At 36.2% G+C, this 19,800-nt stretch overlaps 3 protein-coding genes across 3 annotated transcripts; 1 reads left to right on the forward strand and 2 right to left on the reverse strand.

Moving 5' to 3' along the window:
- The first annotated feature begins 1,720 nt into the window (after positions 1 to 1,720).
- LOC131907773 (olfactory receptor 5T17) lies at positions 1,721 to 2,713 on the forward strand. Its single transcript, XM_059258868.1, has one exon. It carries the CDS (start codon positions 1,721 to 1,723, stop codon positions 2,711 to 2,713), a length of 993 nt encoding a protein of 330 aa, XP_059114851.1.
- A 9,425-nt stretch (positions 2,714 to 12,138) lies between these two features.
- Positions 12,139 to 13,086, reverse strand: LOC131908252 (olfactory receptor 8H1-like). The gene has a single exon (XM_059259303.1). It carries the CDS (start codon positions 13,084 to 13,086, stop codon positions 12,139 to 12,141), a length of 948 nt encoding a protein of 315 aa, XP_059115286.1.
- A 4,915-nt stretch (positions 13,087 to 18,001) lies between these two features.
- Positions 18,002 to 18,934, reverse strand: LOC131908253 (olfactory receptor 8I2). The gene has a single exon (XM_059259304.1). The coding sequence runs from the start codon at positions 18,932 to 18,934 to the stop codon at positions 18,002 to 18,004; it is 933 nt and encodes a 310-aa protein (XP_059115287.1).
- Positions 18,935 to 19,800: the final 866 nt, after the last annotated feature.

A 19,800-nucleotide genomic window follows, 5' to 3' on the forward strand; every position in this document is an offset into this window, starting at 1 on the left:
ATGAAATAGTAGATACTTTTCATGAGTAGTAGGTATTTTCCTCTCATAAATGTAGATTGGTACAAGTCTTGCTGAAAGAAAAAGTTTTCCAGTGCTGAACACTTCATCACTGTTCTTGTTTGATTTTCCTTCTTCAGAACTGGTGTTCCCAAATTTGGTGTCCAAGTCTGTAGCCAAAGTCAAGTTCAGCCACCCATTCTAGAGAGCCAAATTAATAACAAAAAATCAGAAAAAGGAAATAAATTCAACATGGCAATACTTAGAAGAACAAAGAGATCCTGTGACCCCTATCCTTTTCCTTCTTCAGAGTCATGCCATAGGCTAAACAGAGGGCCAGAGGTACATTCCTATCTAAGTGGTCTCCATAAGGTGTGGTCCCATCACTACCAGCACTGCAGGATCATCTTTCACAGTGCTGTGACAACATGTTAGAGCTGTAGGAGATTGCTTTCATGGTGACAGGTTGGCGCTCTGACTGGTACAATTTCCTTCTCCAGAACCAGCTTCACAGGAAAATTCACGTCTTTGAAGTCCATTGTTTCACTCGACTGATAGTCAGATTGAGCAACACAAACATTTCTTTAGTACATTTTCTTTCTGCCAGGATAATTTTTCATAGGAACTGAATCTGGGCCTCCTGAAGACTAGTTGAGCACTCTACCACTGAATTGCACTGGCATTCTTCATTTGAAGATCTTGTTGGAAGTGATGTGACATCTAATATTTCATTCCAACAACAGAAATATTCTTTTCAGAGAAGAATGTTTAACATTTTGCTTGGAACAAGTTTGTGCCATATATTGTGGTTTTCTTACTTCAAGAACAAATTACTATGTGTAAATAATTCTCTTGGTATTTAGTGAGTAAAAGATTATTCATAGTATTTTAGAAACCCTATCACAGCCATAATATTTTCATGATATAGCTGTGAATTAATTTTAACAAAATTATTTTAAGGACTTTACATTAATAATCAGCATATGAACCAATAAATCTGACATTAGTATTAATTTGAAAGCCAGAAAAGTATGAGAAAATGAAAAATCAGCAGAGTTCACAAATTAACAGAGTCAGTGATGGTTGCATTTAAAATAAAATATGATAAGCAACAGCAACAAAAATTATAGCAAGGAACTTTTAAAAATATCCATTCTCTAGAAGTTGGTCTGTCCATCATTGAGCCTGCCATGCTCATGGGAAGGGATAAATGTCTGAAAATACGAGTGCAGAGGCTTTAGTGAGAAAACAAATTACAGAAATGAACACACAACACCTCACTTCTAGTTAACTAAGAATGGTTAATAAATAATTCTCATTTGATTTTCTCCATAAACCTCAACTTATTGTTATCATATTAATGTGATTTCCTTTCAAAAATAAGAATATTAAGGAAATTTCCTCTGTTGATCATATATGATTATGCTCAGCCTCTCTGAATTTTACTATAATATTAAAATGAAAGTATTTGAATAATGAGGGCAACTGGAGTTAACAAAACTGCACTGGCTATCTTTTGTAGCCTGATAAATTTATTCAACTAGAGAAAAATAACCTTTCTTCAATTTATTTAAACAGAGAAATGCATCTACTCAAACTCATTTCATTTACTGACAATCTCATCAACGACAAATGGCTTTTCCAAATATGAGCATGAGTGTATGATGTTATTGACTTTAAGTTTACAGAGTGTTGCGTTTAGAATCTGCAAGTGAAACCAGAAATGACAAGGACTCCACCAGAGAAGAATGCAGAAAAAAGTCAGATGAACAATGTGACTGAAATCACAGTGTTTATACTACTGGGATTCACAGATGATTTTGACATGAAAATATTCCTGTTTATATTATTTCTTGCAATATACCTTGTAACTCTGATAGGAAATCTGGGGTTGGTTGTATTAGTCATTGAGGATGCACGGCTCCACACCCCCATGTACTATTTTCTGACTGTTTTGTCACTGTTGGACGCCTGCTTTTCTACAGTACTGACTCCCAAAATGTTGGTCAATTTTCTTTCTAAGAATAGATCCATTTCACTTGTTGGATGTGCAACACAGATGCTTCTCTTTGTTACATTTGGAACCACAGAATGTTTCCTTTTGGCAGCAATGGCTTATGACCGTTACTTGACAATCTACAGCCCACTTCTATATGCAGTGAGGATGTCACCCAGAATCTATGTGCCACTCATTATCGCTTCATACACTGGTGGAATTTTACATGCTACTATACACACAGTGGCTACTTTCAGCCTTTCTTTCTGTGGATCCAATGAAATTAGGCACGTCTTCTGTGATATTCCTCCATTGCTGGCCCTTTCTTGTTCTGACACTCACTTAAATCAACTTCTTCTCTTCTACTGCGCAGGCTCCATTGAGCTAGTCACCATCTTCATTGTCCTGGTCTCTTATGGTTTTATCCTGGTGGCCATTTTGAAGATAAATTCAGCTGAAGGGAGGAGGAAAGTGTTTTCTACATGTGGAGCTCACCTAACAGGTGTGTCCATTTTCCATGGGACAATCCTCTTCATGTATGTGAGACCAAGTTCCAACTATACCCTCGAGCGTGACATGGTAGTGTCAACATTTTACACCATTGTGATTCCCATGCTGAATCCTATCATCTACAGTTTGAGAAACAAAAATGTGAAAGAGGCAATGAGAAAGTTACTCAAGAGAAATTGCTTCATAAAAAAAATGCATTTTAAAAACTGAGTAAACCTAAAGCTAACATGAGCTTATATTTATATCATATATGAATGTCCTGTACTTTATATGCCTAACATTTTCCCAAAATGCATTAATTTTTAATATAAGATATGTGAATGTTAGCATATGATTTACATATCTATACTATGTTTACATTGAAATATATCAATTAATTATTGATATACATAAGATCCTATTCATAGTTTTCAAATAACTTCACCTTTGCTGGATATGTCAGAAATTATTTACATTAGGGATATTTAGTTTTCTATTGCTCATATTGATTATGGAAACACAACATAAACTTAATTCCTCTTTCTTTTGTCTTCTTGTGAAATTTTGCTTCAATTGTACAATATTTTCTTACATACCTCAAACTTACCATATGTACATTATTTGGTGCTGTTGACTTAAATCATAGGTCTGTTCCTGTAAAGTCTTTCCTTTCAACTCTTCAATCATAGTGATGGAATAGAAACTCCAAAACATAACCAATACTATTTAGTGATGTTATTGAGATGTCTCTATATTAGCCATGCAAATGAATGTATAGACTAAAAGAATAACCTTAAATTGGCTTCCATAAATGCTTCTTATTTATCTATACAACTGGACTGCTTTAATGAAATAACATTTCTTCTTATGCTCAAAGTCCTTGCTCAGTTCCCAATCCTATCTTCTACTATATGTACAAGAAATGATTGTGTATTTTTTATAATACTGCAAAGCACACTCCTACTCAATAAAAGACCCATAATATGGAGAACACATTCACTTAAACTCAAGAATACACCAGTTATATTCATTTTACTATATTTATTTCTATTACAGAATTGGTTTACATAATGAACTATTAAGAATGGAATTTATTTTTATTTTGAGGAGATAAAGCCATTTCTCAAAGAGGTCATTTTACTGTGGTCATACTGGGAAAATGCCATCAAACTTAACAAAATCAAGCTTTGAACCTGTAGAAAAGGTCACTTGCTTCCATCAGAAAACCTGTCATTCTGCTAAAGATAAATAGTAGTATACAAAATCGGCAATAGTATCAACAACAAGATTCAATAATGGTTTTATATTTTAATAACACATTTGCTCAGAATTAAATCAAGAAAAGTATCTTGTTTTTACATTGTTTTTAAAATTGCTAGGATCACCAGTCTAATTAGAGTAGCATATTATTATATGAAAATGATATTATTTGAATAGTGATAGAAAGTGATGGGGCTCTAGACTCAGACAGTGGGATACTCTCTAATGTAAAACAGGGCCACTTCTATAACTAATGTGGTGACCGTGAACTGTGTTTAATCTCTCTATGCTTGAACTTCACCACTCATAGTTATTAGTCTCCAAGTACATTAGTTGAGGTCCTGCTGTCAGTGGCTAGAACAAATCTAGTATTCATAGAGTAACACAATCAACATACTGATAAAATGTATAGAAATTGAGCAGGTAATAAATGCCCTGGAATAGAAATTAAATAGAAAAATACAATTTTAAAAAGGGAAGTGAGAGAGAACCTTATTAAACACAAGTAAACAAAACTACACACCAAAAAATGCAATTGACTTCAAGAAGAATAAATCAGGGGCTGAAGAGATGGCTCAGTGGTTCAGAGCACTGGCTGCTCTTCCAGAGGACCCGGGTTCAATTCCCAGCACCCATATGGCAGATTACAGCTGTCCGTAATTCCAGTTCCAGACACCCATGGCTAAATACCAATGCACATAAAATAAAAATAAATAAGTTAAAAAAAGAAGAAAAATCAGAAATAAGAAACATTTATAATATTATAAGGGCAATATTCATAAGAAAGAGGAGGTTAGAACACAGTAAGCACAGTAAAGGAAATGAAGGTTTAGGGCTGCAGAATGAGAGAGCCTTTGAAAGGACTAGAATCAATGTCATTATCTATGAGGAAATAATTCCAAAGGTTTTCCCCTTTATTACTTCTGGGATGAAAGTTTTAATGAGGCTGTGAAAGAAAATAAAACTTACTATTTAATAATACTATTCTGCTAAATAGTAGAAATGTACATCTAAAATTATGTACTGAAAAGCAAACTAGTAAGCTTCATCAATAATTTTCCAAAATGAAATTTATCTCCTTGGTCTGATACAGTGACAGAGGAAGTATTGAGTAGAATCTACATATAGTCCTCATTTCCAGCTACCCTATGAAACCATTAGAGTTTAAAGAAATTCTGGAATAATATTGTCTTTATTTGAAGCATAAAGAATAAGATGATATACTAAAAAGACTGAAGAATACCTTTTCTTTGAAGATTTTTTATTTAGTGTATTATAACTATGTACATTTTTTTGAGATTATTATATAATTATATTTTCTCTTCCCTTTCCTCCCTTGAAACCCTCTCATAAGCCTCTCTGCTCTTTGAAATTCATGAACTCTTTTTTCATTAATTTTTGCTACATGCATATATGCCTAAGTATATACATAAATATTGATTAGTATAAACTGCTCAATTTGTAGAATAATAATTATATGCATATTTCAGGAATAATCTTTTGGTATCAGATAGCTAATTGATGTGTTTTTCCCTCAGGAAGGCTATTTTTTTCTTCTTTTAGCATTTCTTACTAGCCAGTGTTTCTTTTGTATGGTTGGGGGAATGTGGGTTTTTTCTCTGTCAGCATTAGCATGTCCATTGGCATCTTCCTTGTTGAGTTCATGTTTAGACAGCCATGTTTTCGGTGTAGCATTTGACCAGGAGACACACTCTCTCAGCAAACACATTGATCCTCTCATTCTATATCCTCCTTCTTCTTCTGCAATGTTCTGTGAGCTTTAGGTGTGGGACTGTTTGGTAGACGTATCCATTAGGACTCACTGAGCTTTTTCAACTCTGAATATTGATTGGTTATGGTTTTATGTAGTGGTTTTGTCTACTGTAAAGAGACATTTCCCTGATGAGAGGTGAAGATTGAGCTTATCTGTTGGCATAAGGACAAATGTTTATAGATCGTTGTTAGGGATTATGCTGGTTAATAGAGTAGTAATTGTAGATTCTCCTCCAATAACTACTAGCATTGAGTAGTTAGCCAGGTTTTCAGTACCAGGCATGGTTTCTGCTTTTTGAGCAGGTCCTAAATTCAATTAGAGAGCTATTGTTTGACACTAAGTTTTGTGTGCTTCTATTGCATCCATTAGGTTATCTTGTGATACTCATCATTGATATGGCTCACAGACATCATAACTGGATAGAACTCTTGGTTTCTTCCCTCTGCAATAAGCTTGCATGAAAGCTAGTCCTCAGGGAGGAGGCATTGAGCTCATCTCCAGCTCAGAGATCTATGAGTCTTATTTCAGCAATTCATGGTACCTTCAGTAATAAGGACTTACTTTAGACCTCTGAGGGGCAACTAAAGGTAATAGCAATAAGTTGTATGTTTTGGGGTCCCTTGGACCACCTTGACTCAAAAGAGGGTTTGTCATGTCTGGCATTGAGGCTTTTATTAGGTGGTGTTGGAGTTTCGTGGGAGCTATATCAACCCAAACGAAAATAGAATGTATACTTATATTTATGTCCAGAATTTTGATCAGGGAAATGGAAAGGGTGGGCTCTTTAAGGAGTGGAAGGGAAGTAAATACAGAAGGAGGGTGAAGGGAAATGGCAGGATACACATATTTTGATGAGGAAATGGGGAAAAGTGAACTGTTTAGAGAGGATCAAGGGAGGAAAATGAAGAAAAATGAGAAAGGATGGTACAATAGCAATAAGGATTCTAAGACAGTCATAAGGAATCATGTTATTCACTATTTATCTAAAAGAACTCATTCCTTTTTGTTTAATGAAAATAAAACTTGTGTTTTGCTGGTGCCTACCAGGAAAATAATTTGCAAAAAGAAACTTTGTTTCTGCAAAATATATTGTTTGGCATATTGTAAATACTAAGCAAAATATGTAATTGTAGCTATTAAATATCTATCTATCTATCAAAAACAAGTCATCTAGTACATTTTTCTATGCTGTGTTACAGTCTATCATCTCTAATCTCCCTGTCTGTCTGTCTGTCTGTCTCTCTCTCTCTGTATATATGTGTGTGTGTGTGTGTGTGTGTGTGTGTGTGTGTGTGTGTGTGTATGTGTGTGTGTATATCTGTGTGTGTATGTGTGTGTGTGTGTGTGTGTGTGTGTATGTGACTGTCTCTGGTCTCTGTCTCCATTTCTTTCTCCCTTCTTTTACATTTTTGGACAGTGTGGGTGAGGCTTGTAAAACCACCAAGCTAGTCTTCTCAGTGGCTAGAAACAGAGTTTAAGTGAGGAAACAAATGCTGGACTCTCCTTCATTGAGTAGGTGGGGGAGCATTGGGTGACAGGAAATGCTTTGTCAGTTTTAAAGAGACAGTTAGCTATTGAAAGAAAGGTGAGGGCAAGAAAGCCTGAAAGGTAGAGCAGGCTGTTTAGGTTAATAAGGAACTAGATGCTCTTGCTCAAGATAGTTGACTTTTGTTGCAAATAGGGGATGTGATGGCTTTCCTTAGGTTTCCATTTACTTATAAGAATCCTTTTGTTTACTGGAGTGCTTCTGTTTAAGATGTCATTAGTACTGCCATTTTGGGGCCTGCATTGGACCTGACAGACAGGTCTCAATTAGCCCATCCTAGCCTGAAACTTGCTATATGGTCATGGATGACTTTGAACTTTAACTGCTTATCTCTACAAGTTCCTAGTTCTAGAAGTAAAAGTGATTTTCAAGACACTGGGTTAAATTTTTTTAATGTTATATTTTTTAGACATAAACAAAGTAAACCGTAAATTTTTTACAACATAGTTACAAGTAAAACAAAGTTCATTTATATTTACATATATCATTGATATAAGGCAAAATCTCAAAATAGACTGAGAGTATAAGTGTATAAATATTTTAAAGCTTTCAACAAATTAATATACATTCTTAATTTAAATTTAATATTTTTTAAAAATATTAACTCCTAAATTAAAGAGTCACAGTTTAATTGTAAAGTTTGAAACCATTTTGTAAAATAAAATATAATTTTACAAGTGAAAACAAAATCTGCAAAAATTATTTTAATATAAAACTTCTAATATGAGCTTTAATGACAGAAAAAATTAAAATTATACTTCTTTATCTTCATGTATATTACAGATGACAAAGCTAAAATTAGATTTTTTATAGCATTCCATCTGGGCAAAATTCCTGGGATTCAGAAAATCTATATTCACTTGTTAATATTTTTTTCATCACATCTTTTATCTATTAAGACAATTTAGTGAAGCATTTCCATCAATAATTACATTTGAGAAGAACTGCAAATCCATTGGAGGAAGATGCAGAGTGCCGGGAGGCTCTCAGGAATCCACAAGGATGACCCCACCTTGGAGTGCAGGCAGTGATCTAGAGATTGCTTGGACTGGCCTACTCTGGTGACCAGACTAGCAAATACCCTAACCTTCATCAAGGAGCCTTTGTCCAGTGACTGATGGAGGCAGATGCAAAGATCCACGGCCAGACTCCAGGCTGAGCTCCAGGAATCCAATTGATGAGAGAGAGGAGGGATTCTGCAGGCAGGGAACGTGGAGATCATGACGGGAAGACGTGCAGAGATGACTGGCCACACTGGTGGAAGCCCATGAATTGTAGATTAATGGCTGTGGATCCTTCCTGGGACTGGACTAGGCCCTCTGGATATGAAAGACGATTGTTTGGCATGAACTGTTTGGGGTGCACCCAGGCAGAGGGATCGGGTTCTGTCCCTGGTGCATAGGCAGAATTTTGGGAGCCCGGTGCCTGTGGTGTGATGCCTTGCACAGACTTGGTGCAGTGGGAAGGGTCATGGATATGCCTAGGTTCAGTGTGCTGGGCTATGCTGACTCCCCATGGGAGACCTTGATTTTGGGGATGTGGGGTGGCTTGGGAGAGAAGGCTGGAGGGTGGGAGGAGGGAGGAGGAGGAGGATGTGTGGGTGGTATGTAGAGTGAGCAGAAAATTTCCTAATGAAGAAAAATGAAAAAAAAAAAAAAAAAAAGAAGACTCCTCCATTGGTGGTGGGAGTGTAAACTTGCACGGCCACTTTGGCAATCAATATGGCAGTTCTCAGAAAACTGGGAGTCAATCTACCTCAAGACCCAGTTATACCACTCCTGGGCATATACTCAAAGGATGTTTTACCATACCACAAGGACACTTGCTCAACTATGTTCATACCAGCTTTATTCACAATAGCCAGAAACTGGAAATAACCTAAGTGTCCAACAATTGAAGAATGGAAAAAGAAAATCTGGTATGTTTAGACAATAAAATATTATTACTCAGCTCTTAAAAACAATGAAATTAGCTGGCAAATGGATAGAACTAGAAAAGATCATACTGAGTGATGTAACCCAAACCTAGAAAGAGAAACATGGTTTGTATTCACTTACAGGTGGTTATTAGTGAGAAAGTACAATCCACGTGCTCAAAGGAGCTATGCGTACAAGTAAGGGTCAATGGGGGACCCATGAATCTCTCTGTGAGGGGAAAATAGAATAGACATCACAGGTGGATGGAGGGAGAGGTCTGGATGGGGGTGGGTGTACATGAGAATAGAAAGAATCAGGTTGGGGAAGGATGGAGGGAAAGAGTACTGGGAAAGACAACTGGAATCAGAGGCATCTTTGTGATATGGTAGAAACCTAGTCCAGTGGAAATTCCCAGGAATCTATAACGGTGACCTTAGCTAGGACTCTTAGCAATGGGGATACAGAGCCTGAACCAATCATCTTCAGTAACCAGACAAGACTTCCAGTGGAGGGATTGGGACCCTAACCCAGCCACATAAACTTTGACCTATAATTTGTCCTGCCTTAACAATATACTGAACAAAGGCAGTACAGAAATTATGGGAGTGACCAACCAATGACCAGCTTGAAACCCATATGCTGAAAGAGAGCTCACGTCTAACAATGCCTGGAGGGACAGGACCCAGAGTCTGGACAGTCCATAGACCTAGGACAGAATAAAATTGGCAACAAAAAAGGTCAATGAAATGATTTTAAATGTTATTCTGCTATTCTCATAGATTGGTGCCTAGCCCAGTTGTCATCAGAGAGGCTTCACCCAGCAACTGATGGAAATAGATGTAGAGACCCAAAGCCAAACATTAGGTGGACATTTGGGAAGCCTATGGAAGAGGGAGAGGAAGGATTATGGGAACCAGAGGGGTTAAGGACACCACGGGAAAACACATAGTGAACAGACCTAGGCTCATTGGAGGTTCACGGAGACTGAACCACCAAACAGAGAACTTGCATGGGACTGAAATGGGCCCTCTGGTAATGTGTTGCCATTGTGTGGTTTAATCATCGTGTGGAACATCTGGCAGAGGGAATGGAGAATGTCTCTGACTCTGTTGCCTGCTCATGGGACCCTTTCCTCCTGGTGGGTTATCTTGTGCAACCTTAACAGGAGAGGAATTGCCTAGTCTTGCTGCAATTCCATATCCCACGGCTGACTCATATACATGGAAGGCCTGCACTTTTCTGAAGGGAAGGAAGAGGGAAGGGGTGGGTGGCACTTGTGGATTGAGACTGTGAGGAGAGGAGGGCAGAGGGGAAACTGTTATCAGGCATGGAAAAAATAATTAATTGATTAAATAATAAAAAGTAATTAAAATAAAATAAACCTAATTTAAATGTTAAAGAAAAGATCTACAGAAAAAGAAACAAACAAACAAAAAACTAAATGAAAAAGAATAAGGCAGTTTGCTATGGCTTCTTTTTTAAATTTATTTTATAATTTAATTTAATTCTACATATCAGCCATGGATTCCCCTGTCCTCCTTCCTCCAGCCTCCCCACCCATCCTCCCCCCAGCTCGACCCCCATTCCCATCTCCTCCAAGGCAAGGACTCCTCTGGGGATTCAGCTCAGCCTGGCAGGTCCAGTCCCCTCCTCCCTTCTCCCAGGCTAAGCAAAGCATAGGTCCCAGGTTCCAAACAGCCAGCTCATGCACTAAGGATAGGTCCAGGTCCCACTGCCTGGGGGCCTCCCAAACAGTTGCTAATCAACTGTCTCACTTATCCAGAGGGCCTGATCCAGTTCCATGGGGGCTCCTTAGCTATTGGTCCACAGTTCATGCACCTCCACTAGTTTGGCCATTTGTCACTGCAATTTTTCCAATCATGGTCTCAGCAATTCTTGCTCATACAATCCCTCCTCTTTCTCCCCGATTGGACTCCCTGAGCTCCACCTGGGGCGTGGCCGTGGATCTCTGCATCTGCTTCCACCAGTCATTGGATGAGAGTTCTAGCACAACAGTTAGGGTGTTTGGCCATCAGATCACCAGAGTAGATCAGGGAGGCTACCTAGAAAACAGGGCCCTAAGAAAGACACAGGGATTGCTCAATGACAGAGAAATGAATGAGATCTACATGAGCAAATTGGACGTGAAGAGGGGGAGGTAATGAAGGGCAAGGGTCGAGGGAAAGAGAGCTTAGGGGAGCGGGAGATCCCAGCTGGATCAAGAACAGAGAGGGAGAGCAAGGAAAAAGAAACCATGATAAATGAAGACCCCATGGGAATAGGAAGAAGCAAAGTGCTAGAGAGGTCCCCAGAAATCCACAAAGATACCTCCACAATAGACTACTGGCAATGGTCCAGAAAAAGCCCAAACTGATCTACTCTTGCTATGACTTCTTAATACGTCACACTAAAACATATCTTTCAAATGTTTTCCACGTGCACACACTGGAGTCATCCTACAAGAAGGTTTTATTTTGTATAAGTATATGTATGGAGTGTGTGTGTGTGTGTGTGTGTGTGTGTGTGTGTAGCTGAGGCCATGTGAGATCAGAAGCCCATAAGGGGGCTCTGCTGGAGCTGGAATTACAGCAGGTTAGGTTGTAAGCCACCAGATGTGGTTGCTGGAAACTAATATTGATCTTTTACCATAGCAACACATGTTCCTAATGGCTGAGTCTCCTGACTGAGTGGAAATAGCCTTAAGCTTTAGTATTCTAATAATCAGAAGCTAGAGTCCAAAATCCACAATCTTTAGTTCAAAACAAGATCACTTAATCCCTCTGTGGATTCCTACTTGAGATTAAAAATAAATGCTTCATTCTCATTATACAGAAGTTATGGCTTCATAATTCTCTAAAATTACAGGATATACAGAATATCACACAATATAATTTTAACAATGAAGATCATTGTTTCTAATTTTCCAATCAGTTGTCTTTAAACACACACATTTATACCACAGATCTAAAATATATTTCATATTATTATAACATAGATTTCTAAAATGTTTCCTTAGTAATATCTAGGATCAAGTTATATTATGTAAAGAAAGCTTCACACACAAATTTAAATAAAGCATACAATAAGTTTTCAATAAAGACCAAGGAAAGACCTAATAGGAAAAATAGAAAGAGAAGAGCCTAAGTGCTGAGCACCACTGTTATCTTAACTGCCTCTGGTCTTCCCTCTTCTTGATAACTCTACTGACAGCGCTTTTCACTTCTTTGTTTCTGAGACTGTAAATGAGTGGGTTCAGCATGGGGATCACAATAGTATAGAAAACAGATGCCACTTGATCCTTTCCCAAGGAGTAGGACTTCTTTGGTTTTAAATAAGTGAAGATCATAGTGCTGTAAAATATGGTGACTGCCAATAGGTGTGAGCCACAAGTGGAGAAGGCTTTCTGCTTTCCTGAAGTAGAACTGATTTTCAAGATGGCAGAGAGAATGGATGTATAAGACATTGATATGGTGAGAAGGGACACCATTAGAGTTGAACCGGAGACAATGATTATTATCATTTCAATGACATAGGTGTCAGTGCAGGACAGGGCTAGAATTGCAGGTGTGTCACAGAAAAAGTGATTGATGACATGAGAGCTGCAGAAATTTAACCTGCTTAGACAGAGCATATTGACAGAGGAGTCAATAGCTCCCATCATATAGGAACAGGTGAGGAGGGCCTGGCAGCGTCTTGTGGACATAACAAGTGGGTAGTGCAGAGGGTTGCATATAGCCACATAGCGGTCATAGGCCATGGAGGAAAGAAGAAAACATTCAGCACCACCAAACAAGACAAAAAAGTACAACTGGGTGAAACAACCCATGAAGGAAATGCTCTTGTTTGAAGTCAGCAGGTTCTCTAAGGTTTTAGGTGTGATGGCAGTTGAGTAATTGAGATCAAGGAATGACAGGTGGGTAAGGAAGAAATACATCGGAGTGTGAAGCTGGGCATCTAGACGAATGATCAGCATCATGCCTATGTTCCCCAACATAGTGACCAGGTATATCAGGAGAAACAGCACAGAGAGGACCAACTGGATCTCCTTGGAATCTGTCAGCCCCATGAGGATGAAATCAGGTTTATTTGTGTAATTCCAGGCATCCATAGTGAATGGCTCTAAAATGCTGAGAATTCAAAAGTGACTTTAGTAATAACTGTGTTTGGATTAAGAATTACAAGTATCTATATAATATATCTATATAATATATTACCAGGAAATAGATAATTTATTTTTTAAAAAATTAAAATACAAATTGTCAGATATTGATGGCAGATGTAGACTAGTATTTGGAAATTTAGAAAAATATCCAATGTCACAATGAAAGAGTCTCCTACTCCAAATAATGTGTCTGAACAAGGTAGAGCTTTCCTCTTAAGAGACTATGCTTGGAAGGACAAAGCATTCCAAGGTAGAAAGTGTACTTGGCCTAAGGCAGATGGCATCTGATCTTTCCCCCATTGACAGGGGTCTGACCTCACAGTCTTACTCAGCTTTAAAAGAATCCTTGCCAAGAAAATGAAGGAATGCAAGGAGGGCTTGGCTACCCAAAATTTCTAGAATATAGCTGGGTCTTTGTGTACACACAGGCTTTATAGTGTGTGTATTGAGGTGGAGGGTAGAACATTAACATGATAGTCTTACTAGGTGAAGAAAGTAAAAAGATTTGCATTGCTTGTCATGAACACAAATTTTACAATGTTTGATAGAAAACACCAATGTTTAATATTTATTTTAAGCATGATATTACATTTTACTTCATCATCCCTGTTCCAGTCCCTTTTAGTTAAAATTAGAATTTAAAGCTAGAATAAAATGGAAAATGAAACAACATATATCTGTCTACCTAGTGAATTTATAACTCCTATTTTTTCTCTTTCTTTTTAGTGATATCGTGACTATGAGGGGAAACTTTTAATTTTCATATTATAAAGCTGAGAAATGTGAGGTCTTAAAAGAAAATCAATCACAAAGGACTATGGCAGTCTGTAGACATTTAACATAGGACATATTATTTCTTTGTCAATGTGGTATATTGTTTTATGTTTATGAGTGTTTTGCCTGCATGTACTGTACACCATGCACCATGATCATGCAGTGTGTGTGTGTAAGACAGAGGAGGGTGTCAGATTCTCTGGAACTGTAGTAACAGGCAGTTATGATCTGCCAGGTAAGTGCTCTGAATTAAACCCAAGTCATCTAGAAGAAAAACAACCAGTCCTCTTAACTACTGAGTCGTCTCTTTATCCCCTTAATTAAAAGCTTAGTAAGAATTTATATGGAGCTAAAACTAATAGTTTGAATTAAACGTTTTAGAGTGCAAATTGATATACCTCATAATTAGAAGAAGGAACTATTTGTTCATAGGGCTTTCCTTCCTGAATACCTTTAATATTCATGAGCATGTGACATCACAGGTTGTACAGTCACCTACATATTTTACTAAAAAACAACTAAGAAAAGTTGCTGAAGGAAGAACAATTTAAGCACTGTGATCCTTCCCAGAATCTTGATCTCTGAAGTTATAGAAGTTTAAACAAATCATAATCAGTCTTGACAACTAATCAACAATTATAGGGAACATTTACAATGTATCATTTAGTCCCCATTTAACCTCAAAATCATTGAACACATTATAAATAAATTTCAATCATAAATCACATTATTGTGGTAAATTAGAATTATAGATATTATAATACTTGACCAATCTAAAACTAATAAGATATACTTCAATACACTTACATTGAATGCAGACACTGACTTTGTCAACACTACATTTCTATTTCTGCAAATACCAACACTGTTCATGATAAGACCCAAACAAAATCACCTAAAACCATCTAAAGTTGGGGATACTTACTGTGAGCCAAGGATTGTCATGACACTTCTTCCTTGACTGTAGTCTATAAATGCTTCAACATTAAATTTTTCTAGTATATAAATTATGAAAGTATTTAAATGACTTGTACATTTCTATAACATGTTTGTTTTCATTGGGGTGGTTATTTTTAGATTTCTGTGCATTCATTTTTTAAATTATCAATAAAAACAATTTACAACAAAATTTTGTTTTAGTCCAGTCAAATGAAAATTTTAATAAGAATTTCAGTCTCTAAAGTATGCCAAATACTTGAAAGTCCTCAGAGTGGTGTAGTGCATTGCCTGATCCTGTTGAGACAAAGCGCTTCATATAACCAACAATGAAGACCACACAACATGAGACTGTCCTCAGAGACCAGTTTCCAGGGGAATGAACTTGGCACACTTTCAAGGGCAAAAGTTCAAGGGCAAATGAGCAATGGCTTGTTCTCTCAGAATCTCTACCATGAACCACAGCCTCACTTGGTCTTCTTTTCTGATATTTCACATGAAAAAAAATTATTTGCTTTTAAAGTGACCTAATAATTATAGAGTTTTTACATTGCATAATGATCACATAAAGTCATTTTTTAGGATGATAAGCAATGTTTAGAGAAATAACTATTTTAAGCTTTACATAATAAAAATGAAAATAATTCTTTATTGTGAGCATTTAAAAGCATGTTTATAGGAATAGACATGTTAATCAGAAAAAAAAGGTAAAGTATAACAGATTTCAAAAAAGTAAATGAAAGAAATTCAAATTCATTCTTGATATTTTGTTAACATAATTATAATTTGTCTCAATTATTTTCTCTTTGTGGGTACATAATACTTACTTTAGCACACACATTTGTTTAATTTTTGCTTATTTGTTTGTTTTTCAAGACAAGGTTTCTCTGTGTAGCCCTGACTGTCCTGGCATCTGCTCCATAGACCAAGCTGGCATCGAACTCACAGAAATCCACTGCCTCTGTCTCCTGAGTGCTGGGATTAAAAATAGATGGCACCACCGCCTGCCTATTTACTTAATCTTAGTCTACTATAGTCAATATTATATCCTCAATTTACATTTAAAATTGAGAAAAGAAATTAGTAAATGTTGTAATGAGTTTTTGAATAGTACACACTATTTGTGTATAAAAATGATGTGAAATATAAATTTATTTATATGGTAGGCAGTAATATGTATAGTATTTACATGATAATGTTTATTTAGTAATTTACATTTATTTAGTAATATTCATAATATAATTTAAATAGTAGGAAATAATCACCTCAGGGAAAGTAGCATAGTCTTATACTTTTACCATTTCAATATCTCCTCAAATTACATTAAAAATTTTTTGCAAATTTGATAAGTTTTTGAATAGAAATGTAAAGTACAACAACGAACCTAAATATACATGAACAGAAGAACTTGCACTTGATTTCTTTTCTTTTCACTGATAAATTTGTTTCCTTTGTAATGCCTGAAATATTTTCTTGAATTAAAGTAAATTTAAAAGTTACTTTTTATTTTATATAAAAAATATACTTTAAAGATGGTGAAGAAAATGCAAACTCCAAGAATACCTATATCTAACAGCATCATCACTAAGCTGTTCTAAATCTAGCATACTGAATGGAAAAGTGGCATTGTTTTAAAGTTTGATGCAACATATTTTAAATTGAGTGTCTGTTGTCACTGTTCAACAGCTAGATGATATCTAACACCCTACTGATGTGACACATGGTATAAAGATTGTCACCTTAATAATTTAGCATGGAAAGACCAAGAGATTTTGAGTAGTAAAGGCAAAAAAAATGACTGAATAAAAAGCAGACATACTTGTGAAAGTTACCACTACAGGGTATAGAGGTAAAAGAGAAATGGAAGACAAATGGGTGGAAAGAACCTAAAGAAGTTAATATCTTAAAAGAGATATATGGGTATTTAAATATAATTTTGGCATTTAAAACAATCTACTTTCATGAAAATAAATAAAAGAACTGTAGTTTTCACACCTAGGTACATACAAGTGATATATGTCAATCACAAGAAGAAGGATAATTAGAGATAAAGTATTTATTAATGCCAATAATATTAATATTTAAATTATTTGCATATTAAAGCAATAATACACATATAACTAACAACAACTATTTTCACAAGAATGAAGATAAATTCTCTTTATGAGATGCATATTTGAAATGTAAAAATGTGATACCTACATGCCAGATATATATAATTAGGTAAGATCATAAACACAGCATATAATTTTTTAATGCACTCAACCCCTAATAATATTTATTCACAAAGGAAAATCAAACTGAAGCCACAATAGCAGAAGGAATATATTTACATAGAGTTATGTCAAATACAATGCATCAATGAAATATTTCAAGAATAGCCTAGAAATTTTCACACACTTAAACAATGTTATACAACTCTATAACCATTTATTTTCTGTTATATACATATACATATATATATTTTATATATATATATTATATATGTGTGTGTGTGTGTGTGTGTGTGTGTGTGTGTATTTGTAGAATTTTACTGACTGGACATCACTCTACACAATAACAAAGTAGAAAGTTTGCAAGTCAACTGAGCATAAATCTGTGACTCTACGACACCAAGTATGTTTTACAGGTAAACAGAGAGAAACTGTAACTGTTATGTTCAAATGGCTCAAAATTTTGTTCCTTCAGGGCAAAGGTTGCTTCACAGCACCCATATGGTAGCTACAAACATCTGTAACTCCAGGGCCAGGAGATGGATGTCCTCTTCCAGGCTCCCTGTGCATCAGGCACACACATGGTAGTGCATCTATACTCATATAGGCAAAACACTCACATATAAAAAAAAATCTATAAACTAGAAGAATGTTTATGCCTTAGTGTGATATCATGTTCATTAAAATATGCACATATGTCTTTCTATTGCCTTGTGTATTTTTATTACATGAACAATTTATGAGCTGAAATGACCTCCTGATGAATTTAGTATATCCCATAAACAAGTAAAATAATGATTTATATATCAAATTCTAAGACACTATGTTCTCAATAACTCTGTGGTATGTCCTTTGAAGTTACGCTACAATTTCCTGACTGGTGAAGTAACTATTTGAAATTACCCAGGTCTTTTTTTATTTGCAATGGGTGTGGTTTGTCATAGAAAAAGTTTCCTGTGGATGACTCTCAGGAAAGCATTTTTCACATCTTTGTTCCTCAGACTGTAAATCAGTGGGTTCAGCATTGGAACGACAATGGTGTAGAATACAGAAGCCACTTGCGCCTGGGTGAGGGATGAGGTGTTATCAGGTTGCAAATAGGTGAAAATCAAGGAGCCATAGAAGACAGTGACCCCTGTGAGGTGGGAGGCACAGGTAGAAAAGGCCTTCCACCTGCCAGCTCCTGATGGGATCCTGAGGATGGCTGAGATGATGATGAGGTAAGTGGAAGCAATGATGAGGAGAGAACTGAGGAGTGTGAACCCAGCTAGAACAAAGATCACAAGTTCTGTGCTGAAGGCATCTACACAGGACAGGGCTAAAAGAGCTGTGGTGTCACAAAAGAAATGATTGATGTAGGAATCACAGAATGGCAAACTGCTTATCACACAGATAGATATCAGAGAGTTTGTGAATCCAATTGCATATGGCATCATTCCCAGCCAGTTACACACCTTCTGGGACATAATCACAGAATATAGCAAGGGATTGCAGATTGCTACGTAGCGATCATAGGCCATGGATCCCAGAAGGAAACACTCACTACACACCAAACCAACGAAGAAGTACATTTGAACAAAGCAGCCTACAAAGGAAATTGATTTCTGTGAGGACTGGAAATTGACTAGTGCCTTGGGTGTTACAGTGGAGGAATAAAATATGTCAATGAATGCTAAATTGCTGAGAAAAAAGTACATAGGTGTGTGAAGCTGAGAGTCAATTCTGATTAACATGATTAGCCCAAGATTGCCCAACACAGTGAATAAATAGATGAAAAGGAACATTAAGAACAGACTGACTTGTAATTCTGGATGATCTGAAAATCCACTGAGCATGAAGAGTGTCACTTCTGTGAAATTATTCTCTGTCATTTTTGATAACTCAACCATTGATTTAACCTTGAAAAAATTAAAAAAACCCTCAAGACAAAAGGTCCAAGAATCAGTGTAGGCTTGGCCTTCAGCATTGAGAACAAAATGAATAGGTAGTAAATGTTGAAAGACTATATGGTTTTTATTATTTTTAATTTAATTTAATTTTTTGTTTGTGTGTATGTGCGTGTACCTGAAAGCAGGTACCTGTAGAAGCCAGAAGGGACTGTTGGAAATCTGGGAGTTGAAGTTACATGATGTACTGAACTGTTTGATGTGTGTGATGTTCACCAAACTCCAGTCCTCTGTATGAGAAGCAGGTGCTCTTAGCCTCTGACATACATCTCCAGCCTTTGAATTATTTTTAAAGCAAATGACAAATACAAATGGATATTGAAATGAATGGTTATGTAGAATTTTAAATGCTCTAAGATATCTTATCTATAATAGTTACAAGATGCTCCTGCTAAATTACACTATCATCTATCAAACTCTACCACTGGTACAAGAGTTTACCCCTATCAATTTATTTATTGGAATCAATCATTCAATATATTTATTTTTTGAAGTATTAAGAAATATAAAGCCTACTTAGAAACTGTAATTCATGTATTTAATTATAATTTCATATTGGATTCATAATTTTTTAACATCTAACTTACAAGTTATGGACAAGATGGACACATCTTATAGTGTCTCAGACTCAGTACATTTCAGTTAGTTTTCATGCTGGAAAACTATAAACATCCAACTCACATTTTATTTTCATAAAACAATTGTTCCTGCTTCTCTATTTTCTGTCACTTATCCTTTTTGTTGATGATTTCAGATGCTGCAGACTTTAATGTATAACTTAGTTCCCATTC

This window comes from Peromyscus eremicus, chromosome 4 (genome assembly GCF_949786415.1).
Source record: "Peromyscus eremicus chromosome 4, PerEre_H2_v1, whole genome shotgun sequence".
Taxonomy (NCBI): domain Eukaryota; kingdom Metazoa; phylum Chordata; class Mammalia; order Rodentia; family Cricetidae; genus Peromyscus; species Peromyscus eremicus.

Excerpts from the sequence above, each read along its gene's own strand:
- LOC131908253 (XM_059259304.1), bottom strand. The coding sequence starts at position 18,934 with ATGACAGAGAATAATTTCACAGAAGTGACACTCTTCATGCTCAGTGGA.
- LOC131908252 (XM_059259303.1), bottom strand. The coding sequence starts at position 13,086 with ATGGATGCCTGGAATTACACAAATAAACCTGATTTCATCCTCATGGGG.
- LOC131907773 (XM_059258868.1), top strand. The coding sequence starts at position 1,721 with ATGACAAGGACTCCACCAGAGAAGAATGCAGAAAAAAGTCAGATGAAC.